General features: G+C 33.7%; 2 protein-coding genes across 4 annotated transcripts in view; one reads left to right on the top strand and one right to left on the bottom strand.

Moving 5' to 3' along the window:
- The window catches only part of LOC111059681 (lysine-specific histone demethylase 1A), a 449,197-nt gene that overhangs the window by 113,334 nt on the left and 311,549 nt on the right, over window positions 1-24,314 (bottom strand). The gene's annotated exons all lie outside the window — the stretch shown is intronic.
- On the top strand, window positions 16,457-24,079 carry LOC120352446. Its single transcript, XM_039433018.1, has 5 exons — window positions 16,457-16,495; window positions 18,616-18,715; window positions 19,506-19,607; window positions 19,931-20,086; window positions 23,991-24,079. The coding sequence occupies exons 1-5, from the start codon at window positions 16,458-16,460 to the stop codon at window positions 24,060-24,062; spliced, it is 468 nt and encodes a 155-aa protein (XP_039288952.1). The 5' UTR covers window position 16,457; the 3' UTR covers window positions 24,063-24,079.

Below are 24,314 nucleotides of genomic sequence, written 5' to 3'. Positions count from 1 at the left end.
AAATAAAAATATAAATCTCAGTACCCTTTTAAATTATTTTGTCACAAAATGTGTAACATATTAAATCTGGGTAGATAAAAAGCCCTAACAGAAATAGTAATAGGTCTAAATATAAAGTAATTGGCTAATATCGCCAAGCAGATAATAACCAAGATTAGATAGCATCAGCTTGTTCTGGCTAGATGGTACAAGAACCTAAAAAGGATTTGAAGGAAGTTTATTGCTCATAAATAGATTATTATAAAATATTTGAAGATTGAGGTTATGTACATGTATTCACGGATCGGTGACCTAGAGATCGATCAAACCGAGGAACGTAGAATCTGACCAAAACCCCTTGGCAGAGCTTTATTGCATTCGGATGGTGTGCAATGTGAAAAAACACCCGTCCACGTGGCTAATTATTAGGTAGCATGGAATAAATATTAATGTATAGAATATTAACTAGCATGCAAAGAGCATAAATAAAAACCAAATAAAAATAATTTAATGTATTCAGGAAATAAGAGTTACCAGGCGCATGAATACCGAATAAAATTTGCATGCACCAATAGTAAAACGGCAGTTAATAGGCGGCAACTGTAGGCCAATTCAAAAATATTTATATATATTTATATAAATGTACTAGATTTTGTGTAAAAATTTGTGTAATCTATGTTATCAATATGGCTCGAATGCAAAGAAATTATTAATCATATAATCTAAGCAATATTTTGGCATTTTTTGTAAGATCTATTTGAATTTAATGGCGGAGGATTGGGATATTTAAATTTTATGCTAATTTGAAAGTCGGAAAGAGGATCTGTAAAACTTGAGAAGGAAGAACCAGCACTCGCCAGCCAGATGCCACCATAAGAGGACCCCAAATATTTTAGAGCGAAGTACCTTATTAATAATTTTGTAAAAATTAAAGTTAAAGTAAATTATTAAATTTCTTAAAAGACTTCGTGATGCTATTGTGAAGCAGAAGTCATTTTTCATTTTAATTAAATTTATAACCCCTTGGAGGAGACGATTCCGGCTACCATATTCCGGACCACATGGAGTTGGATCGACATCGGCGGCTTACAAGAAGATTTTCGACACGTGAGTGATTAAAATTTGAATTTAGTGATGGGCGCCCTAGTGCTTCGAATTAATCTGATGATCAAAGCTAGCTCGCCGAAAGGGTTATTATAAATTGAGAAATTAATAAGAGTAATACTTGCGCAAGTAAAAAATTAGTATTAAAGATATTTAATTGAAAGAAAAATATATAGATCAATATTTTTAGAAATTTCTATTTAATCAAAGAAGTACGAAATCTAGGCTATTAAAACATATGCATATAATATTTAATTTTTTGCAATACAATTTGCGATAATTTATCATAGTTCTAATTCACTAGATGAATGGCTCTACCTATTCCGTCAGGTGCCGAATCTTGCACCCTGAGATAAAAATGTATATTAGATACAAATAAATCTACTAAATACTAGAGATTTTAATATATAAATATATATTTGGATTATTAGTGGCTAACTTATCAAGCTGATCTTAGAGCACACATTTTTTGATTGAATTATCCAAGTCGACAAGTATTAGCAAGTGCATATCGCAGCTACATGCAAAAGAATGCATATGATTTTAAGATAAAGGCACATGGTAATGATTCGTGCCATAAATCTAGAATATAAAGTTAGCCTGTGATATTTTTATTGACTTCAATTATGTTCTATTTTTATATTATATTTTTTATCGCTCTATATATATATTTTTGCCTCGATTGATCTTTGCATTATTTGTGTAATATATGTATGAAACTTTCATGGTGTGCAATTTATTTTTTATTCCTCAACACTATAGTATAAGTATCATTTATATATATATTTATTATTTATTGAATTACAAGAGTTATAGGAGAAGCCCATATCTAGGCCTATCAAGATTTTTTAAGACTGAATACTATTAGAAAACCACGACCTAATTATACCAAATCTCATGCTTTACCGACTGATGCCAAGCAGGAGGCTAATCGTTATTTAAATATAAAGAATAACGTGACACAAAGACATGGCGCCCAACGTGGGGCCACGGATACGGCACAAAGACATGTCGTACCAACGTGGGACTGATGATGAGAGCCAAGCTCATTGAATAATTATTTGAAATTAAGTCAATAACCATATTGAAAATTATAGATAACTTATACGAGTATTGAGGAAAACTGGTGAAGTAAAATTTGTATTACTTTTTGGGGAATCAATAGCTTTAAATAAAGAGAAATTATATGTTTTAAAGAAATTTTTATTATTGTTATTGTAAAAAAAGAAAATATATTTTATAGAGAGAGCTATTATATTTTATAGGCCTAAACTGCTAGTCAGAAATCAATGAATAGTATTATTATATTATAAGAGCTTAAGTAATAAATAGGTTACCTGGCTTGTAATGTCCATAGGCCTATCCTCATTTGTGTCCTTATTAATGCCTGGTTGGCCAAAACTTTCACTTTTTAACAAACACTTGACACTTAATCCATTTTTAAAATATGAGTCTCTTTTCGTCCACGCAAAGTAAGGTAGCAGACACACTGCAGACGGCGATAGTAGCGGAGATCGACGCTGAGGGGGGCGCGATGGAGTCCAACGCCCAGATATCTTCAATCACCGCCAAGAATCCTGTGAACAGTAATAAACCGTTAAATGTCTCCCAAGAAGCAATAAGGAGGGTTATAGTAGAGGGGATGATCAAGTCATTTTCTAATAGTTTAGAAAAAACAATGACCACAGTAATGAAGAACTTAAAGGCGGAAATGAAGGAAATGCGGGAATCACTGAAGGATACATCGGTAAGAATGGGTAAGGAGACTGCGGAAAGAATAGATAACCTACCAGCACAAAACACTTCACAAATTCATGAAATAGCTACAAACAGGAACAATAGTCAACTCATTTCCATAAATAAACAACAGAATAGTAAATCTACACAAATAGCTCACCTAAATTCTGATATAAATCAAAACACAGAAACCTGTAAAGCTTTAAACGGAACTCTACTAATTCAAAAATCCACTCTGACTCAATTAAATCAAGAAATAAACGCAAATAAAATTACACATAATAGTCAATGGCAGATAACACAGGAAAAAATAACAGCATTAGAAAATCATATTCAACAACGACCTCAAGGAATTCAAACAGACAACCTCAACGTACATAGTATATTACAAGGACTAGGAAAATTTGATAACACTGATCGCCATTTGCAACCTCAACCATTCATTGATCAGATAAAATTAGTACAAACTCTTGCACCTACCTCTTGGAATTTTTGGCGTCTCCGTTTGACTAATTTATTGATTGGCGAACCCCTGATGTTTTTTCGGAGTAGAGCCCATGAATTTACATCATTGGATGAGTTTGTCGCTGTCTTCCTGGAACAGTATTGGAGCAGAAGTAAACAGTTGGACGTGCTAGCGGACATCATATCATGCGATTTCAACCCTAACTTAGACGGTGCATGTACCACTTTCGTCACTGCCCTACAGTTTAAAAATTCTCAATTGAGCGAGCCCATTAATGAATCGGCATTAGCAAGTATTATTTTAAAGAAGCTACCGTATCAAGTTAGAATGGCACTCGCCACACAACCCATTACTGATTGTAAGCAGCTGATTAATCATTTATATGGCATACAGTCTGCAATGGCAATATCAAACCACCGCTCAGACCAGAGATACGCATCAAATCAACATAATTCAAAATTTAATCCGCATAACAGCCAAAATTATGAACCGGTATCATATGATCGCTACCGATCTGCTCCTCAATTTGAACGCCGCTATGAGCACAGGCAAAATGGTAACTGGAATAATGAAAAATTTCAAAATCGCACAACCAACCACTATGCCCAGCAGAGCAATCGTAAGAATCACTATGATGGCCGTGATCGATTAAACTCAAATAATAAAAATCACACTCAGAATAATTACAACAGAAATTATAAACCACCACCTCATCAAATTAGTACAACTTATACATTAGCGCATGCAACAGGATTAAATCAACAAGAAACACAAGATAACCCACCACCAGACACACAGGAGCCCATACAAGACAGCCTACCACAAAAAACCGCCGCCAACATGCAATTAAAGCCAGCCGCAAACAACAACCCATTTTAAGTATTCTGTTTCCCACTGAAGAGCAACTCGCCGCCGAAGAATCATTACCGGCCACAACCCTACAACAAGAACCGATACATTATAATAATGCTGAAATCCCACCACTGCCAAAAATAAATAGTTACCAGGAGGAGACCGCCACCGCACCCGCGCATCATTCGACCCCACCAAGGCACCCCAAGGAACCCAAAATTTTTGACCAAGAGGCTGACACCAAGGAGGACGGACTACCGGACAAAAGGAGCGACCACCGCAAGGCCCGGAGACGCAAGCGCCCGAGGACACCGGACGGCCGACATCAGGACGGAGAGGACGGCATACGGGAGAAGAAGAAGATGCATCGCAAGGCCCGGAGGCGGAAGAAGCGACGAAGGAGGAACCGCGCGCGCCGATGGAAGCCGCATGCCCGGTTCAAACGCCCGAAGAGGACACCGGACCGACACCGTGGAAGACAGGAGCGGACCGACGGCGTGCATCCGCGGCACATTCGCTTCAAGAAGGCAAATCAGCGATGTGACCGGAAAAACAGATCAAATAAATGGGATAGAACCGAAGCTATTAGAAGGACTACTATCGATTCATGCGCGGACAATAGATTGGATTACTTGTGGGAGCTAATGAAGAATGGAAAGTGTCTAAGAAGAGTGAGAGAAATAAGGAATTATACTAATAAAATGGAAGTACCTGGCTATATGTTGAGTGATTATATTGTTAAGAAGTTGATAAATGTTTTGATATGGTGTTTAATGTTTGTTACGATGGCTGTGATATTAATAAAAGATTGTGTTGTGGATAGGACGAAAAATATTGTATTGTTATTATTAAATGAATCTATGATTGATAATTGGAAATTTAATATTATTATAAAAATGTTTATTGTCTTGAGCATAATGAGTTATAATGAACCGAGATCAAGAATATTAAATGAATATAAGGGGAAAGATGAATTAAAACTACATGATGATTGGAATAAGAATGGATTGAAAGGAACTACCATTAATGAATCAAGGAATTGTTTAAAGGAGTATACAAGATACCAGGGCTTTAAATTTATGAAGGATAAGTTATCAATAGGACAGTCTCACAAATCAACAGCAGATAACCTCACCAGCCTACAACATCTACAAACAGAATGCAAGAAGATGCAAGTAAATCACAACATTTCCACATGCAATATCGTCGAATTTCAAATAAATATGATAAGAAATCAAGGAAAACATTATTATCAAACCGATTACTAACCTTCCTTAATAAATTTAATCTTGGTATAGGACCGCGTGGCAACAATCCAATGTTTTAATTCCTTCCAGCCGTTAGAAGCCTGCAATAAGAAAAAGAATAACTTTTAAATATGTAATTAAATTATATACATCAGATAAAAAAGGACACAAGCGGGGATAGTAAAATTAAAATTTGTTAATTACCTTTTTAAGAGAAAAAATTGAGCAGTTAGGTTAATAATTATGAAATTCGACAGCAAATTATGTAGAACCAGTGACCAGCTGGGCAAGGCCACCTGAATCAAATATGTAATGCCTGCAAACATATGATTATGAAAAATACTGTACCCAAAAAGTTATTTATTATTGTTATTTATTATATTTATTAATGTCGTATATTTATTTATATGTTTTATATTTATTACTTTTAATTATGCCACGTTTGTTACCGGAAAAGAGTTAAAGTGAATACAAGCTACCAAAAAACCAAAGAGCCATTAACAAAAGAAAAGTATTGTAACTGATGTATAGAAAATTATTTATATTAAGACCTAAGAAATACTCTAAGATATAAGCCCAGAATTTGTGAATCGAAATTATTGTCTAAAAGGAATCATTTGTGAGAATTATGAAATGTGTGTAGTTAAGTTGGCGGCCCTGCAAGCGGCGAATTTAAAAATTACTATGTTTTAAGTGTTGTCAGGAGGAGTACGTTTAGAAGTTTATATTTATGATATTTTATGTGTGCTGAGGAGGAGAATTTGTTATTGTATTTGATAAAGGTATAAAGGAGATGCAGCAAATATGTCTGCGAACTGTGATAGAAGTAGGAGAGTATAATTTATAAATAAAGTATAGTGTATATCGATGTATTGAAGGGTGGGTTTTCATTAAAAACATTGTGATTCTCAAATATTTTGAATTCAAACCCAGGGGCGCGTGTAACATATTAAATCTGGGTAGATAAAAAGCCCTAACAGAAATAGTAATAGGTCTAAATATAAAGTAATTGGCTAATATCGCCAAGCAGATAATAACCAAGATTAGATAGCATCAGCTTGTTCTGGCTAGATGGTACAAGAACCTAAAAAGGATTTGAAGGAAGTTTATTGCTCATAAATAGATTATTATATAAAATATTTGAAGATTGAGGTTATGTACATGTATTCACGGATCGGTGACCTAGAGATCGATCAAACCGAGGAACGTAGAATCTGACCAAAACCCCTTGGCAGAGCTTTATTGCATTCGGATGGTGTGCAATGTGAAAAAACACCCGTCCACGTGGCTAATTATTAGGTAGCATGGAATAATATTAATGTATAGAATATTAACTAGCATGCAAAGAGCATAAATAAAAAACCAAATAAAATAATTTAATGTATTCAGGAAATAAGAGTTACCAGGCGCATGAATACCGAATAAAATTTGCATGCACCAATAGTAAAACGGCAGTTAATAGGCGGCAACTGTAGGCCAATTCAAAAATATTTATATATATTTATATAAATGTACTAGATTTTGTGTAAAAATTTGTGTAATCTATGTTATCAATATGGCTCGAATGCAAAGAAATTATTAATCATATAATCTAAGCAATATTTTGGCATTTTTTGTAAGATCTATTTGAATTTAATGGCGGAGGATTGGGATATTTAAATTTTATGCTAATTTGAAAGTCGGAAAGAGGATCTGTAAAACTTGAGAAGGAAGAACCAGCACTCGCCAGCCAGATGCCACCATAAGAGGACCCCAAATATTTTAGAGCGAAGTACCTTATTAATAATTTTGTAAAAATTAAAGTTAAAGTAAATTATTAAATTTCTTAAAAGACTTCGTGATGCTATTGTGAAGCAGAAGTCATTTTTCATTTTAATTAAATTTATAACCCCTTGGAGGAGACGATTCCGGCTACCATATTCCCGGACCACATGGAGTTGGATCGACATCGGCGGCTTACAAGAAGATTTTCGACACGTGAGTGATTAAAATTTGAATTTAGTGATGGGCGCCCTAGTGCTTCGAATTAATCTGATGATCAAAGCTAGCTCGCCGAAAGGGTTATTATAAATTGAGAAATTAATAAGAGTAATACTTGCGCAAGTAAAAAATTAGTATTAAAGGTATTTAATTGAAAGAAAATATATAGATCAATATTTTTAGAAATTTCTATTTAATCAAAGAAGTACGAAATCTAGGCTATTAAAACATATGCATATAATATTTAATTTTTTGCAATACAATTTGCGATAATTTATCATAGTTCTAATTCACTAGATGAATGGCTCTACCTATTCCGTCAGGTGCCGAATCTTGCACCCTGAGATAAAAATGTATATTAGATACAAATAAATCTACTAAATACTAGAGATTTTAATATATAATATATATTTGGATTATTAGTGGCTAACTTATCAAGCTGATCTTAGAGCACACATTTTTTGATTGAATTATCCAAGTCGACAAGTATTAGCAAGTGCATATCGCAGCTACATGCAAAAGAATGCATATGATTTTAAGATAAAGGCACATGGTAATGATTCGTGCCATAATCTAGAATATAAAGTTAGCCTGTGATATTTTTATTGACTTCAATTATTGTTCTATTTTTATATTATATTTTTTATCGCTCTATATATATATTTTTTGCCTCGATTGATCTTTGCATTATTTGTGTAATATATGTATGAAACTTTCATGGTGTGCAATTTATTTTTTATTCCTCAACACTATAGTATAAGTATCATTTATATATATATTTATTATTTATTGAATTACAAGAGTTATAGGAGAAGCCCATATCTAGGCCTATCAAGATTTTTTAAGACTGAATACTATTAGAAAACCACGACCTAATTATACCAAATCTCATGCTTTACCGACTGATGCCAAGCAGGAGGCTAATCGTTATTTAAATATAAAGAATAACGTGACAAATGTTTAGGATATTAATGCCAAAATCACTTGAAAAAGGCATTAATGTACGAAACATGTTCTGACAAATAAATTAAAAGGGTACTGAGATTTATATTCTCATTTATGTTCTACAAACATGTATGATCATAATTTGGGATGTTTTCTATTTGGATGAAAACACTCCTAGTTGCCACAACCACAAGAATATCTACAATCTAGATATTAGTATAACACCTCTATAATAGAGAGTGTCTGATAAGTCATTTCCTATTTTTATACAGCAATAATTTATTCATTTATGAACGAATTTTGCTAGAACTACATCTGTTAAGATAGAGCACTCATTGATATCCATACCAGTTTCAGGTGTTATACTATTATCAATCTCTGGTACACCAAAACTGAAGCAATGGATGGTGCGAATAATTTATATATTCTAAAAACTAAATTTCTATTCATTTAAACATTCAGTTACAAAATATTAGGAACCAAAATTCTATCCTAAAAATGTTGATACATCAACTCTTCAGTCCTTCCCCTCTCTTCTAGCTGAACGTTCACGTTTTTTTAGTGTTGCTGTCCAAATAGACGTCGACAAGCTGATAGTTTAAAGTGCGTCTTATTTACCTGCTGCCGTGGAAAACGCTTCCACTTCCCACACCATCAACGGAAAACAAGGTGAGAACAGTGCAGCTGCTACACTGAAATTCACTTAAAACTGTCAGATATCCTCGAAAAAACTATCAACTCATTCCATTCAAACTATGCTGAGACTTAGTAGTGAAATTCTTGTAGGAAACTTGTCTTGAGTAAACAGTGTTGAGGTTTTCGTGCATTTGATGTGAGTGTGTGTGAGTATTTGGTTCTCACTATTTGATTTGCTGCTTCCTCGAATGGAGAGGGTACCACCCTCCTTGTTTGCTAACGTTTTGATAATGGGGTTTCAACGATCGCCATTGCCAATCCAGAGTCTTCTTCGGTCGTGCAGAAATCAGACACTAATTTTCACGTCTTGCGCTCTCGGTAAGCGCCAGTCTTTCTTCGCTGCTCCACCAGTGAAGCTTCACCACGATTGGATAGAATCATCCAATTAGAATACCCCTCCAACAGTAAGTTTCATTCCAAACTTTCAGCATTGGTTAAAAGGGGAGAGTACTATTTCCATAAGGAATTACACTTTAGTGGAGGAAGACACTGTTCGCCAATTTCTCTCACCACCACTCGAGTATTGTCTCTGCATAATAATCATCTTCTGCTAACATCTTACTTAGCCAGCTGATATCCATGCCTTTTTCTCAGGACACGTCACTTACCACTTCAAATAATTGCATGTTGTACACTGTTAATTTAGCGAAGAACAAATACCGGAAAATTTCACTGCAAACATTCAAATTGCATCGTGACACTCACCAGTGCCGTTTTCCGCTGATGGATTTGTCAGACGGAGAGAAAAAGGTTGGAGAGTGTGATGACAAGAGTTACACCTTATCACAATGTTGGTTAATCCGTTAACCTATTCGAAAAGTCAATTGTAACAAAACACTCAACTCTTTTGTGTTGGAGAGTTACAAACTAGGTGTTTTCGTTCTAAGCCTGAGAAACACTACACTACACTAATCACAAATCACAGTGGTTGTGATTTTTTTAGGACATTTAAGTCCTCTTTACCAATCAACCTCGATACTATTTTATTTTATGGAACATTGTTCACAGTCTTATAAACAGCCTACTCTCACAATTTATGTAACACTTCGTTAAAATTTCAAAATATTCATGAGGGTTTCGAACCCTCTTACTATTCCCATTCGGTATGGGTTCCTCCACCATATATCATGGATTGATAATAATTAGACTACTTTTACAATTCAATAGGAGTAATTGTTACTATAGTGAGGTTCACTTTTTAATGGCAGTGTTTGATTGGCAATGGTATTGCTATCCTTGTCTATCATTCAACAATGCGGATAGCGCTATCTCTTACTCGCTTTGCTCTGTTGCCAGATTGCTTTTTAACAATGTAGAAATATAATTGATTAAAAAAATATTAATCTTATTATGAAAATTCATTATGAAATCATTGAATATATAATTTCTTGCTTGATAAAATATATTTGATTATTTTGAACGAGAATGAACAGTTAATGTTACATCAATAAAACGGTATCAGTTACCCTCCATAGAAGGCATTTAAAAGACAGAGGATCGGTAACGTCTTTCTTCTATCTCTCTCCACTGCAATTTTAACGTGGACCTCACTATAGCTATCAACGATAGTCTGAATATGTCTATTACATTGTCCAATTACTTGAATGAATGATTGAAAAATTAGGAAATTCGTTTTATCAGTATTTCATTCTAACAATCATCACAATTCTTTGATAGATGACACAATTCATTTCGAAACCGTCAAAACCTATTACTTTCTTGTCATCGGTTGAATGGATGGGTGAATGAATGAATAGATGAATCCCTCACAAACCAATTTCATAATCATAAATTACCATTCAAAAACGGAATCAACTAACTTCGATAAAGATTCACGTTCTAAAGTTTGTTATCCTTGTTTGTCATTAGTGGAAGAGGAAAGCTCTATCATTTTCCAATTCCAAACCGTTGCCAAATTATCTTTTTTCCTTAGGGCTACTTTTGAATATAAATAAAATTATATATCAACTTGGAAATGGCATTAGTAGCCGAAACATGTCGAGACGAAATAATTTAAAAGGGTACTCAGATTTAAAATTTAATTTACGTTGCCAAATTGTTAACAGACTATAGGTAGCATTATAGACTATGTAGAAATAAGTATAGTACCAAAAAACCAGAATATTCAATCTTAGTCATTAAGGTACAACAATAGAGAAACAATAGCATTAGTAGATATCCCATGGTATAGGGCGTTTATGTCGCAACTTTTACTGTTATCCCAAGCCGATTACTGTCGATTATTGTCGATTTTTACTGTTTTGTTGGGGTGAGAGTATATGAACGGCACAATATGAGAGACTATCAGCGTCATAAAGCTTCACAGGAGAGAACTACGTGGACTATCTATCAGCTTGAGATAACCGTAAAAGTTGCGACATATACGCCCTATACCATGGGATATCTACTTACGCAATTGTTTCTCTATGGTACAACATTGAAACATGAAAATAGGTTAAGGTAATAAGGATTTGAAAGATGATTGACAAAATAAATGTATTTGAGAGTGAATTGGTCATTATTAACGAGGATCAGAAATTAATATTAGATGAGATTTTTTCAGAGCTTTGCTGTAGAAATTAGAATAATAAATAAAATAAAATAAATTAAATAAACCAGAAATTGGGAGAACTTGGATCTATTGAATAAGATATACCGGAAACTAGGATAACTTAAATCACAGCCATCCACTATGGAAGGCGTTGGAAAATGAAAAGTGACAACAATCCCTTCCTATCTTTTCCACTGACTTTATAACGTTTATCTCACTTTACCCTACTCTACTCTAGTAGCAAACTTCAATGTCCTAAAACATCAGCAATTGGGACAGCGAGCCTCAAGGACTAGGACTTAGTTTACTTTTGCAAATATCATCAGTTGCCCACGGGTCGGCAGATGGATGAGAGGGGAGTAGGGTTCGAGAAATACCGTCCGTTATGTTATCAACAGCACAGCAGCATTTCCGTTAGGGTACAAACTACCAACTAGGTAAGGTTAGCTATGATAAAAGTGTACTGAGGCGAAATTATTTACGATGTTGGCCAGACCTATTGGTCGACTGCAGCCGCACCACATCAAACTAAACGATCTACACGATAACGGACCGCAATAAAACGATCCCCACCCACCGACAGCTTCACTATCTCTTATTAATCCCATCTTTATTCTACCTCACCCATTCACTCACTCACTCACTCACTCACTCCAGATACCACTCTGAGAAGAACGTGAGTTGAGCGACTGACCTACTCACAAATAGGGAGAGAAGAATAGTGTCATGTTGAAGTTAAAAAATTCTTAAAAATTTGATCTTATCATGGATCTTATAATATTGTTATTTTGAAGTTTAAAAATTTGATTTCATCATCGAACAATATAATTAAACACTTTAAGGCCGGGTTCCGAGTTCGGGATTTAGCTAAATCTAGACTTTAACCGGCTTCAAACTCTGGAGACAGAAAATTAGATTTCAGAGTCAGGGCTTTAACGTAGTTGAGGACTTAACTAGACCCTGGAGTTCAGAGATCACATTAAACTCTGGAGTTAATAATTTTGCTTTCTGAGTAAAGGAGTAATAAGTCCAGGACTTGAATTAGATTCTCGTCTCTTTCCAAATCAATGGTTTATCATAAATCGTTAAGAACTTAAAACAGCGTGATTCTAAACCCTCGACTAGAGTTGGATGTAAATTAAAGTTCTAGACTTAACTAAGAAAACACATATCAGTTATTGTTTTGGATTACATGAGTAGCATAATAGCTGTCATGGAATACCAAAATTATATGGATGAATTCATCTAGATTCATAATTTATAGTTTGTAAGTTCATTTTGGAATAAAGTTCTATCAAAATTATGCGTAAAAAACTAACCTTATTTTACGACTGTGACATAACTTAAACATTTAAAGAAAAAAGTACAAGTATTGCCTTGGAATTTTATCTTCCAATGTGAATGTTATTGATCAATGTCATTTAAAATGACTCATTTTCAACATATAATAATAATAATGTATAACGATAATAAATCATTATTTCAGTTTTTTTCAAAACAAATACGTTTTCCAACTCAATAGCCTACTAAAATGTTCCAAAATCACTGGCAAGGATCAATGATCAATGATAGCATAAGGTAAAATGGAATGTTTATTCATTCATGTTCCAAAATGTTAGGTTTTGCTTTGAATATGCCTACAAAGACATCGAAACATACTCTCACACAGTAAATTCGTATGGCTTTTGTTGGTGGGGAGTCCATTGCGGGAAGGTCCTACCGCCTGAATATATAATTTAAACCGTCGATGGGCCTTACGACTGTCATACTTCAGCCGGGACCGACAGTTTAACGTGCCCATCCGATAACCCGGGAGTGATCTGGTTAAAAATCTTTTGGTATTGAGAGGGTTTGAACCCGGGTTCTCTATGCTGCTAGGCAAGCACTCTATACACTAGATCACAGATCACTCCACGTACTCTCACAAAATGATTGTTACAAAATAGTTTGGAGAGCATGCTCATATTTGAATTAGCCCGCTTCAAACAGCTGTCTCCCATTGCCAAAATAACAACAATATAATATTGTGAACAAGATAACCTACCTGCGCACTGGTTTTAAACCTATGCAGGTATCATTTTCCCTCGAATAATATCCGTAATTATTTATAATAGACATTATATTTATTCTAGCAGCAATGTTACTTTCTTATTAATAAACTATAAATATATAGCTACATTTAACATCAACTTGCTAATGTAATAAATAAGTTCCCTTATTGTTTTTCGTTTTCTTTGTAATGTTTTTTGGAGAATAAAGTAAAGTAAAGTGAGTTTTCTCATGTTTACTGCGTTAAAGTCCTCAACTCAAATAAGTCGAGAACTTAATAGACCCCGGAGTTTAGAAGATAAACCCGTGATTCAGAAAGTCCATTTAGACTCGAGCGCTTATTTTAGTCCTGGACTCTGTAAGTCCAGAACTTATTGATCTCGAACTCGGAAACCGGCCCTAAGTGTCACCAAGAATCAATGAAAATGTTGCGGTCGGAGATATTTTTTCTAACGTATAACACATAATAACTAACCTTAAGACATCATTTCTACACATTTTTGTGATAAATAAGTCAGTGGAAAAAATATTTATTTGTGAAGACAAATTGGTTTCACAAGTCAGTAACAGTTTCACAACATATAATAGGCCGTGTGAATCCAATGTGTCACGTCATTCTATCACCATGTTTGAGGTTGTGTTTCAACAAAAAAACTTTTGTCTAGAATGATTTTTTGATCTTCGTAGACACATTACTTAAAATGACAATGATTTGAACTAGTCTACTAATGCCAATTGCATTTGAAATTCAAGTTTTTAAAACAATGCTAGTTTTAGACGTAAGATTTTTTGCCGTCCTTATAAATTGGATTGAATAAATAACTTAACAATCATAAAATGTGATCATGTGTTCCAATAAATCTGGTGGAATTTATAAGGACGGTAAAAACTCGAACATCCAGAAAATCGGTGTTAGTAAAACTGGCTGAAACATAATAGGGAAAGCTTCAAATATGGTTGAGCCCATAGAGAACAAAATAGTTATATTTTTGAACTAACATATTCCTTCAGTGATACAATGTTTATCACTGAAGGAATCTCTCTTTTCCCAGTGCAGCTTCCTAAGATTCAAACAAAATTTTGCGCAAATCATAACAAAATTGACCAATAATAATACCACATTAGTTTTATAAAAAACTAAAATAAATATACTGGGTAAATAGTGTGGTTCACAATAAACACATCAATTTTTCCAATAGGCCTTTTGAATATGAAATATACCTTAACCCTACACCTCAGTTTTACTTCCTTTTGCAAGGATGACAAAATCAAACTGGAGTTTTCCTTTTTTCTATCAAGGGAAACAGTGAAAATACCAAAACTTATGCTTATTTTCAGATGATTCATAAATTGCTTCAGAAGTACATTTAATGATAGGCAATTACCCTGGTTGCCACATAATTTGATGGATAGGTTTCTGTGAGCAATTATTTGGAGAAGAGATGAACATTTTGGTCAAGATATTTTCTACAATTATTATCACCTCAATTTCAAGTCAATAATAAGCATGTCTCGAGATAATTCTAAATTTGATGAGTTTTATTCCAAGTGTCCATCTGATAGAAAAGAGTAATCAACTCATCAATTGATAATTATTACTTGTCAGATTGTTGCAAGTGTTTTGTCGTGGGGGAACCCAAAACTCCTATTTCTGTCTTGAACCTCACTGAGAAAGAATCTCTCTGGGGAAAGGTTTTTTATTGGAAAGTTATTGATTATTGATAAGTGACAGGCAAGGCTGCGATTATCAAGGGTCACACTTGAATTTAAGTCACAAAAACATGTCATTCAATTTACATTAAACAAATGATCTTCTACCGGAATTGGATAATACAAGAGTCTGTAATGATTGATACAATCATGAAATAGGATGATGATTAAGAAACTAAATTTTATTCGAGTACACATTTTGTGAGATTCAGGCATCATTATTAATACTTCACACAAGATCTTTTTATGAACTCCACAGGAAACTAGATATTAGATATTACTCAAGCTCGCACTGCTCCATGAAACCCTTCCTAGGAGATAATTCCTTCTCCATACTCGGACTTTATTTCTGTCCGAAGTAAGTCATTCAACTAGTGATGTTAGAAGCAAAATTCATAATTCAATAAACGTCAACCAATCAGTTGCGCACTCGTGTAATCCGGGTAGGCGTGTCCTCATCTTGAGCTTTCTGTGCTTAGTCGAAACATCCGAGAAAACTTCAATTTTACAATTTTATCTAGTCGCATGTCAAGTAAAACTTGTAGCAAATATAATTTCAAAGTTTCTGCATTCAAAGGTAAGCTGCACGGAGGGACTGAGGTGATTCCAGTGTTCAAAAAAGTAGATTTTGAGGTATTGTGTCTGTGTCTGCCTTCTTTTATTAGAATCAAATAATTATTCTTCTCTCAATTTCATATCAATAAAGAAAAATTAACAATTATCATACGATATTATTGGCTAGCAGTACGTACAATTCGTTCAAATACTATAATTGAATGCATGGATTCACTTTGATTAGATTTATAATTTGTACGTGAAAAGTGTTATTGAGAAAACGAAATGGAGCGTATGGCGTTCTTAAAGGACTATGTCAGATTCTCATGCTACGACCAGCTGAAAAACTCAATTGGGTTCTACTTGATTTCAATAACTGGCGCAATTGTGTTAGGTTGTTATATTAGGGCAATCCCAACATTGGAAAGCGCCGATATTGCAACGCGAGCTCACAAGGATTTGCTGTGTCTATCTGCCATGTATCTATGTATTTTAGAGCATTGTTTGAAACCACGAAAAATCACGAAACTGTTTGCGTTGATCGAGGAGGACTTTTTTGTCAGTAGCAATGATTTCAACGACAGACATGACTAGAATAGTGCGGTGTCATCAGCGCATCATACGGTGAGTTTCTTTCAAAATTTCAAATATTATCATACATTATTTCCTAATCTGTTTACTCAAGATTATGTTCGAATTAACCGTTGGCTTTTACGTGGTTAATTGCGAGAGGAGTGATGATCTGATGTTATTTTATGCATGTAAATTGTAAGTGTTTTAGGGCCGTTAACACAGTGTAAGTTTAAGCTAAAGCTTAAACCAAATCTGGATTTTTTTGGTTTAAACTAAAATTCCGTTTGCACAGTATCAGTTTAAACTCTGTATTGAGTTTAAACTCTGGGAAAGTTTAAACCACAGTATACATACAGTATGGAAACTTGGCTAGTACCCTGACGCTAAAATCCTCCATCTTGTTAGGAAGCGCCGCATTGTAATAGTATTGATGGTGGGTTCGGATCACTTTAATGATCCGGATCAATTGATCTCATTCACTGCCACGAGCCAATCAGAAGACCGGGATTGGAACTTCCCAAGGTCACGTGACGTGTTTAGTATTGGCGTCATGTAAAAAGCATTGGTTAGATAGGCGATTGATTACAAGTTTCCATTCTGTACTTATTGTGTTTAAACCTCCAAAGCAGGAGGTTTAAACCAAATAATTTGGATTAACTTGACATTATTTTGTAAAGATTTGATGGGGAAACAGCTGATAGTAAATTATTTTTCGATGGTTGTTTTTAATGCTTCTGTAGATGATAATTATTAATTTAGGTTATAGCATAGCCACCTCTAATACAAGGCCCTGGCCTACGATATTGCAACGTCGCAACGTAGGCCTAGAATCTAATACATGATTGGTGAAAAATATCAGCTGGTATTTTCAAAAATCTTTCTCGCCAATCATGTATTAGATTCTAGGCCTACGCTGCGACATTGCAATATTGTAGGCCGGGGCCTTGTTTCAGAGGTGGCTATGGTTATAGTGAATCATTATTTGAATGCAAAAATAATTATAATGGAGGAATTGATAGAAGTTTTTAATGCGATTTATAAAGATGACTGCGAAGAAATTTTAAAACTGAGAAAAATTGGGCAAAAACGAATGATTTAAATTTCTGGGATGATAGAGAATTTTCTTAACGGTTTTGCTTGAGTGAAGCAACTGCCAATCCAGTATTTGATTAAATAAACCACTTGATAGAAAATAAGACAACTTTTAACAGTGGTCTTTGATTAGGAAACATATTTTTAATAACACATAACTGAGATATTTTGCTTTCGAGAGATTTCTAATAAACGACGAAGACCGTAGTAGATTTAAGCGTAACAAAATCGCTTTTTAAAAAACATTCTAGAATATATTTTTTGAAGAATATCTTGATCGCTTTTCACTTTTATTACCATACAGCTCACAGCTCTGTGTATTTTGAACAAGTAAATAGTAGCTACATAACCTCAATTTACTGATAGTTTGTAAACAAATAACAAATTTCCTGTAAAAATCAGCCTTCCTGATATTATAAACGATGACATTCTATTACCAACTTAACGCTAAACTAGTTTAACTTAAACTGGATTAGTAAATGCACTGAGAAAACCGATTCAAGTTTAAACTTTCAGATTAACTTAATCGAGTTTAGCAATCTATACTGTGCAAACGGCCCTCAGTGGTGATAAATCGACAATCAGTTGAATCAGAGACTCTTAGGAGTTGATTTATTCAGTACTCATTTGCAAATGTTGACAAAACTCTTGTGATCAAACTCTCTTGTGAAAAAAGTTATATTATAAATATTATTGTATAGTCAATTATGTAGAGGCTTTCCACTATTATATTATAGTACATCAGTAGCTACGATAATATTTCAAAGTCTATTCTATTAATTTATTCGTTATTTTTGCAAGAAAGCATTAACCAGGATAGAAAAACTAAGGATACTCCTTGTACTATTTCACTTTTTTCCAAATTTATAATACTAATAATAATTTATTTATTATGATACAGTTCTTTTCGAATCGTTTATAATCTATGGGAAAATTAATTATTTTGGTTTGATGGGAACATGTAGGTATGGGAACAGAAAATCTACACATTTTGATTGTTTTTTCTATGGTATAAGTAACGAATCTGAATTGAACATTGAAAAAGAACTGTTATTGATAAAGAATTGTACGTTTTTCAGGAACCTCAAGACCTGTTCTGAAAATTCTGAATTCACTATCAGTTGCGTGGGTCTTGTTATATTCATGGACTCGTGTACTAATGCTTTTTTCATGCTGAAGGTAAAAACAGTATTTCATCATACTTGTGAAAATCCAATTATTCAATAACTTTTCTGCTAATAAGCTAGACCAACTTTAAGGCGCAAATTCCAGGCAACATGATATAATTACCTTTGATATGTACCAACTTCCAATACATTCTTATCTTAGAAGAGTTGCCTGTACATGATATGTGACATTTATTTTTTTTCAACTTCCAACGGTACAACACCAATTTTACATAAAAATAGCATAGATAAACAGATACCAGCAAAAAAATATATAAATAATATACAATATTAGAAAATTGCAGAAAGATAAGATAGGAAAAGAGATACAAGCAAAAAATATATAAATACATAATATACAATAGCCTAATAGACATTCATCAGAGTCTAGTACAAGTATGTATTTTAAAAAGTTCTATTTGAACTCCTAGTCTGAATTTTCTGATACATTGTTTTTTCGAATCTTTTTATTTTCTAATAACTTGGAATCCTACTCATCCTATCTTGAAGAGAATAATATTGAACAAAACTAAATCTCCATTATAACAAGTGCTAATTTACCTTCAAAATTATTGTAAAATGCATCTATTTTTTTAGTTTTCTAGATGTGGATCAGGCCCCTAGGCAGTTGATTCAATCTCAATATTACATTTATATTTCAAAGTATTATAATTGTATATCAAAGTCTGTCTAGGCTCTTCACTTGTATCAACTTATTTGTTTGTTCATCAGTTATCCAGTATTATATCATAATAATTTCATTATTAATCACTTGGAATTATTTCACTTCTCTTATTTTGCAGTCGCCTACATTTCAAAGAGCTGCCACTTTTGCATTTATGTTCCTCTGTGTCAACCTGGTAATGTTTCTTGTATATCAGAATGGACAACATATTTTCAACCAGGTAGGGTTGACAACAAAATCAAAAAAGGATGGGTTGCATCATAGCTCTTCATAAATTATATTCATTCATTGAAATTTAAAAATATGGTTATGATTTTGATTAAATTTAGTTATGTTATCAGTAGGCTTCATAATAAAAATATGCCAATCCATGAATAACTAGAATTCTATGTCCTATTACGTTTTGATAATAAACTTTTCCCAGCCATACAATAGATATTGATTGCACTTTTTCATAATATAGTTTCTTATTATTATTATTATTTTTTTAAGTAAGTTATCTTTGTGTTGAAAAATATTGACTAGATAATTACAAACTTTCAGAATGAGAAACTGCGAAAATCACTTCTAAAACTGCCATGGATAGACAAGCCACGCTGGTTGAAGCAAACTGTGCATGTTTTGGTTACTCAAGCCAATGCCAACCTAGAGATTAGACCTTATGGAACCATTGCTCTCAACTACATGTCCTTCAAAGATGTGAGTACCTCACCCAATTCATTGGATAATTTCCATTTATTCCATTTTCTGTTCAAAAAATCTCTTTGAAGAAATGTTCAGGATGATTAATAATGAATAATAGATAAAAACAAAAACGCAGGAACTTATAGGAAAAGTATTTCTTGTATTCCTTTTTATTCCCCAATTTTATCAAATTTGAGATCCACCAAAAACCTTGAAGAAAAATAAACTGAAAAATAGAATAGTACAGACAAATTATTTCCTTCTTATTTTCTCTTTTCATTCTATAAGGCTAGTTGCATATTTGGACAAGACGCGACATGACACAAGTCTGCTATATAGATGAGTTAATATCATATGATACTATAATATCATAATATGATCCTATATTATCATATCATTATAATGTTCACTGTCAGACAAAGCTAGCTCGTGTGAGCATAATAATATAATCATATTATATCAACTCATCTAGCAGAATGTGGTCACGTCATGTCACGTCCCGTCGCCTCAATATGAGACTATCCTGAAAGTGTTGATACCATTCATGTCGTTGTAGGTTATCAACAAAGCCTAATCACCCTAATTTAATTAAATTCCATAAAACAGTGTGTATCTACCCAGCTCTCCTCTCTCCGTCTGGGTAGGCCGCTGAATCAGTTCACAGTACTGTACTTAGAAGATTATAAAAATGAAGTAAAACTAAAGTGATAAGGTGCCACCATAAGGTGTTATTCTAATTAAGCTGGGTTTTCGTTTGTCCATAAATGCCGACGTCGACCACGACAGGGAGAGAATCTCAGATTGGGTAGATTTCAATTTGTCTACATAACCTAAAATATTATGTTCAATTATGTTTTAATAGGGCAGGTTGAGCTTATACTTTTAAATGGCAATATGTTGATATTATTGAGGTGCGTACAGATATACGCGCCGCGAACATAAGCAATTCACTTTTAATCAGCTGATTATATCTGTATTTTTACAGAAACGGTAAGATACAGATATAAAAAGCTTGGCATCAGCTGATTAAAAGTGAATTGCTCATGTTCGCGGCGCGTAAATCTGTATGCACCTTTAGAAATGTTTAATTCTTTAATAATAAAGACAAATCATGAAAAGTTATTTGATCAGCTGTTCTAGCACACTTGAAATAAAATTTGAACAATATGAATGTCAACAATGCTTGTAGTCGTCGACTGCGAAAATTTACGCACAAAGGAAAATGCACCTTAAGAATTAAGGGCCACGAACACGTACATTCTGCTATCAATCATCTGATGATATATGTTTTATGTATTTGTACATAAACAGTAAGATACAGATATAATAAGCAGAACATCAGCTAATGAAAAATGTAATGCATGTGTTCGTGGTGCATAAGTTTGTACGCACCTTTAGGCTAAGCGTACACCGATTAGTCAAGACAAGACTAGTCACGTTTAGTCACAATACTTCACATAGTTGCTTATGAAGACATCTCTAATTGCAGTGACTAATCAGTGTGAGTCGCGTCATAAACAACAATATGAAGAATTGTGACTAACGAATCTGATCATGTTTTGTCTTGTCTTGACTAACTGATGTGCGCCTAGCCTTAGACATGTCTTCATTGGAATTGGTCAACAATATAAAACATATTCCTGTTCTATCATCCTATAAACTTGTGTCATTTGATGTTACTAATTTATTCACTAACATTCCGGTGGGAGAAAGTCTTGAAAGAGCTGAGGAAATAATGAAAGCCTCTATAAATGATCATACACTCAGAGAAGAACTGATAGGATTGATGAAGTTATGCACTCAGCATAATTATTTCAAATTTAACAATAGATTTTTTGAACAAAGAGAGGGGTTGGCAATGGGGTCACCCCTCTCACCACTCCTAGCTGAATTATTTATGGATAAGTTAGAAAGTAGAATAATTGAAAATAGTCATTTCTAAGATAAAATTGTTTACTGGTTTCGATATGTTGATGATATTATTTGCTTATGGAAAGGAAGTAACAGACAACTAGACAATTTTCTTTCCTATCTGAATGGATTACATCAGAGTATAAAATTCACTGTAGAGGTAGAACAGGATTGTGTATTGAATTTTCTAGATTTAAGAATAGATCATAGCACTGGTTTTCACAAGTTTTCTATTTTCAGAAAACCAACCCATACTGATGTTATCATTCCTTTTCATTCTTGTCATGATTTTGATATTGAGATCACTAAAATTAAACAGATAGCTGTCACAAATGGGTATGAAGGAAGTATGGTGGACAGATTATTGAGTAAAATTAATAGACAATTTCAATCATTCTAGCTTTGTAGGCTCAAACTGTGAGGAGAAGACTTGGTTAACAATCCCATATTTAGGCCTTGTATCTGATAAGATAGGTAGGGAATTGAAGAGGAATGGATTTCATGTTGCTTTCAAGACCAAACCGATTTTAAATAGTCTATTTAGCTGGAGTAAAGACAAAATTGATATTTGGGATAAAAGCGGGGTGTACAAACTTAAATGTGATGATTGTAATGCTTGTTACGTGGGTCAGACTGGTAGAAGTTTCAAAAGTAGAATTAAAGAACACATCAGAGATTAGAACAAACAAAATGGGGAATCTAACTTTGCAGAACATTTGATAACAAATAATCACAAGTTCACAGTTAAGGAGAATGTTGAGTTTCTGCATGTTAATAACAAAGGCAGATCTTTGAATATTCTAGAGGCTTTAGAAATAACAAAAGTAATTAAGGAAAATCCCCAGTATAGTTTAAATGACAAGATTCATTTCAACCAGTACAACACTACGAATTTAGTTTTATCATAAACATGTAAGCATACATTAGTCAATAGTTTTTCCATTTACATATTTGTTTTATTATCTTTCATATTTGTTTTCTTGGTTCTTATTTTGTACTAAAAGTAAATTTTATTATCATGGCGATTCTGTTGCTTAAGCCGCCATTTTGTCACACTGTTGAGGGGGAGGAGACTGTCTAGCTAGGCATTGGCCTAGCTAATGGCCTAGGCATTCGCCTGCCATTGGGCAGGCGTTCATGCCCTCGACCAATAGCAGTACTCGCCTACTAGTATAAATTCTGCTGCTCTTGTATTTAGTTTTAGTTTATCAGAGATTGACAATGTGTAATAACCGAAACCGGTCTTTCTAATTATCAATAAATCAGTGGTTTTTCTGACAATTTCTTAGTCTTTTTCATTCAATGTATACAAACTGTACTAGAAGTAGATTAGAACTTAGAAGTAGATTTCAAGCTGTATACAAACTATACTAGAAGTAGATTAGAACTTAGAAGTAGATTTCAAGCTGTATACAAACTATACTAGAAGTAGATTAGAACTTAGAAGTAGATTTCAAGCTGTATGCAAACTTGAGCGCCACGAACAAGCGCTACGAACACTAATCATCAGCTGATTATATCGGTATTTGTACAGAAACAGTAAGGTACAGATAATATAGTAAGCGTAGCGATGGCAAGTGAAATGCGCGTGTTCCTGACACTTGAGTCAGTAAGCAGCTTTAAAATGTCAATAAAAGTTTGAAAACTCGTATAGTGAATAGCACGTCATTAAATAATGTAGTCGACTTTTCCACATTGCAATTCATTGATCCTCACCAAGAACCTTGTTAGTGAGATTTATTTCTAATTGTCAGCATTCCTCAATCCTTCTGCAGATTCCAATCAATGCTTCCCATTCCACAAATGATGAGAAATGGAATGAGTCTCACTCACCGCCATCTGGATAATCCATTTTTATGTAAATAAAAATATAAATCTGAGTACCCTTTTTAAATTATGTTGTCACGACATGTTTCGGCTAGTAATGCCATTTTCAAGTGATTGGAAATAAATAAATATATTTTTAAAAGGGTTTTTAAAAATGGACTACTTTTGTGATTTGTTACAGCTGATGAAATTCACTTTCTCTGTTGGAAACGTCCTGTACACAAGAAGGCAACTGGCAAGCCAAATTCAATAGTGGGACCAGGAAATTTTCAAAATTTATTTTGTGATTCGATTGTGAATGTGTAGTATATTATTAGAATTATATTAAATCTCAATGGTCGGTAAAATTTCTTATTTATGTGAACACAATTCAGACCTACAAAATTGTCGAGTGGCCAATTTCGATAATGTTGATCATTAAGTCAATTTCCACTATAAAACAATGTTTTTTACACGAGTGTAGAGAGTTTTTAGTTTAGACTCCGAGTTTTTAGGTTAGTTTTTG

Source organism: Nilaparvata lugens, chromosome 7, assembly GCF_014356525.2.
Source record: "Nilaparvata lugens isolate BPH chromosome 7, ASM1435652v1, whole genome shotgun sequence".
Taxonomy (NCBI): Eukaryota; Metazoa; Arthropoda; class Insecta; order Hemiptera; family Delphacidae; genus Nilaparvata; species Nilaparvata lugens.
This window is presented reverse-complemented; position numbering and strand designations above follow the sequence as displayed.

What these genes read in the sequence shown, in the direction of transcription:
- LOC120352446 (XM_039433018.1), top strand. Translation starts at nt 16,458, where the DNA reads ATGACTAGAATAGTGCGGTGTCATCAGCGCATCATACG. An exon ending in TGTCATCAGCGCATCATACG is followed by an intron (nt 16,496 to 18,615) that starts GTGAGTTTCTTT and finishes TACGTTTTTCAG; the next exon opens with GAACCTCAAGACCTGTTCTG. An exon ending in ACTACATGTCCTTCAAAGAT is followed by an intron (nt 20,087 to 23,990) that starts GTGAGTACCTCA and finishes GATTTGTTACAG; the next exon opens with CTGATGAAATTCACTTTCTC.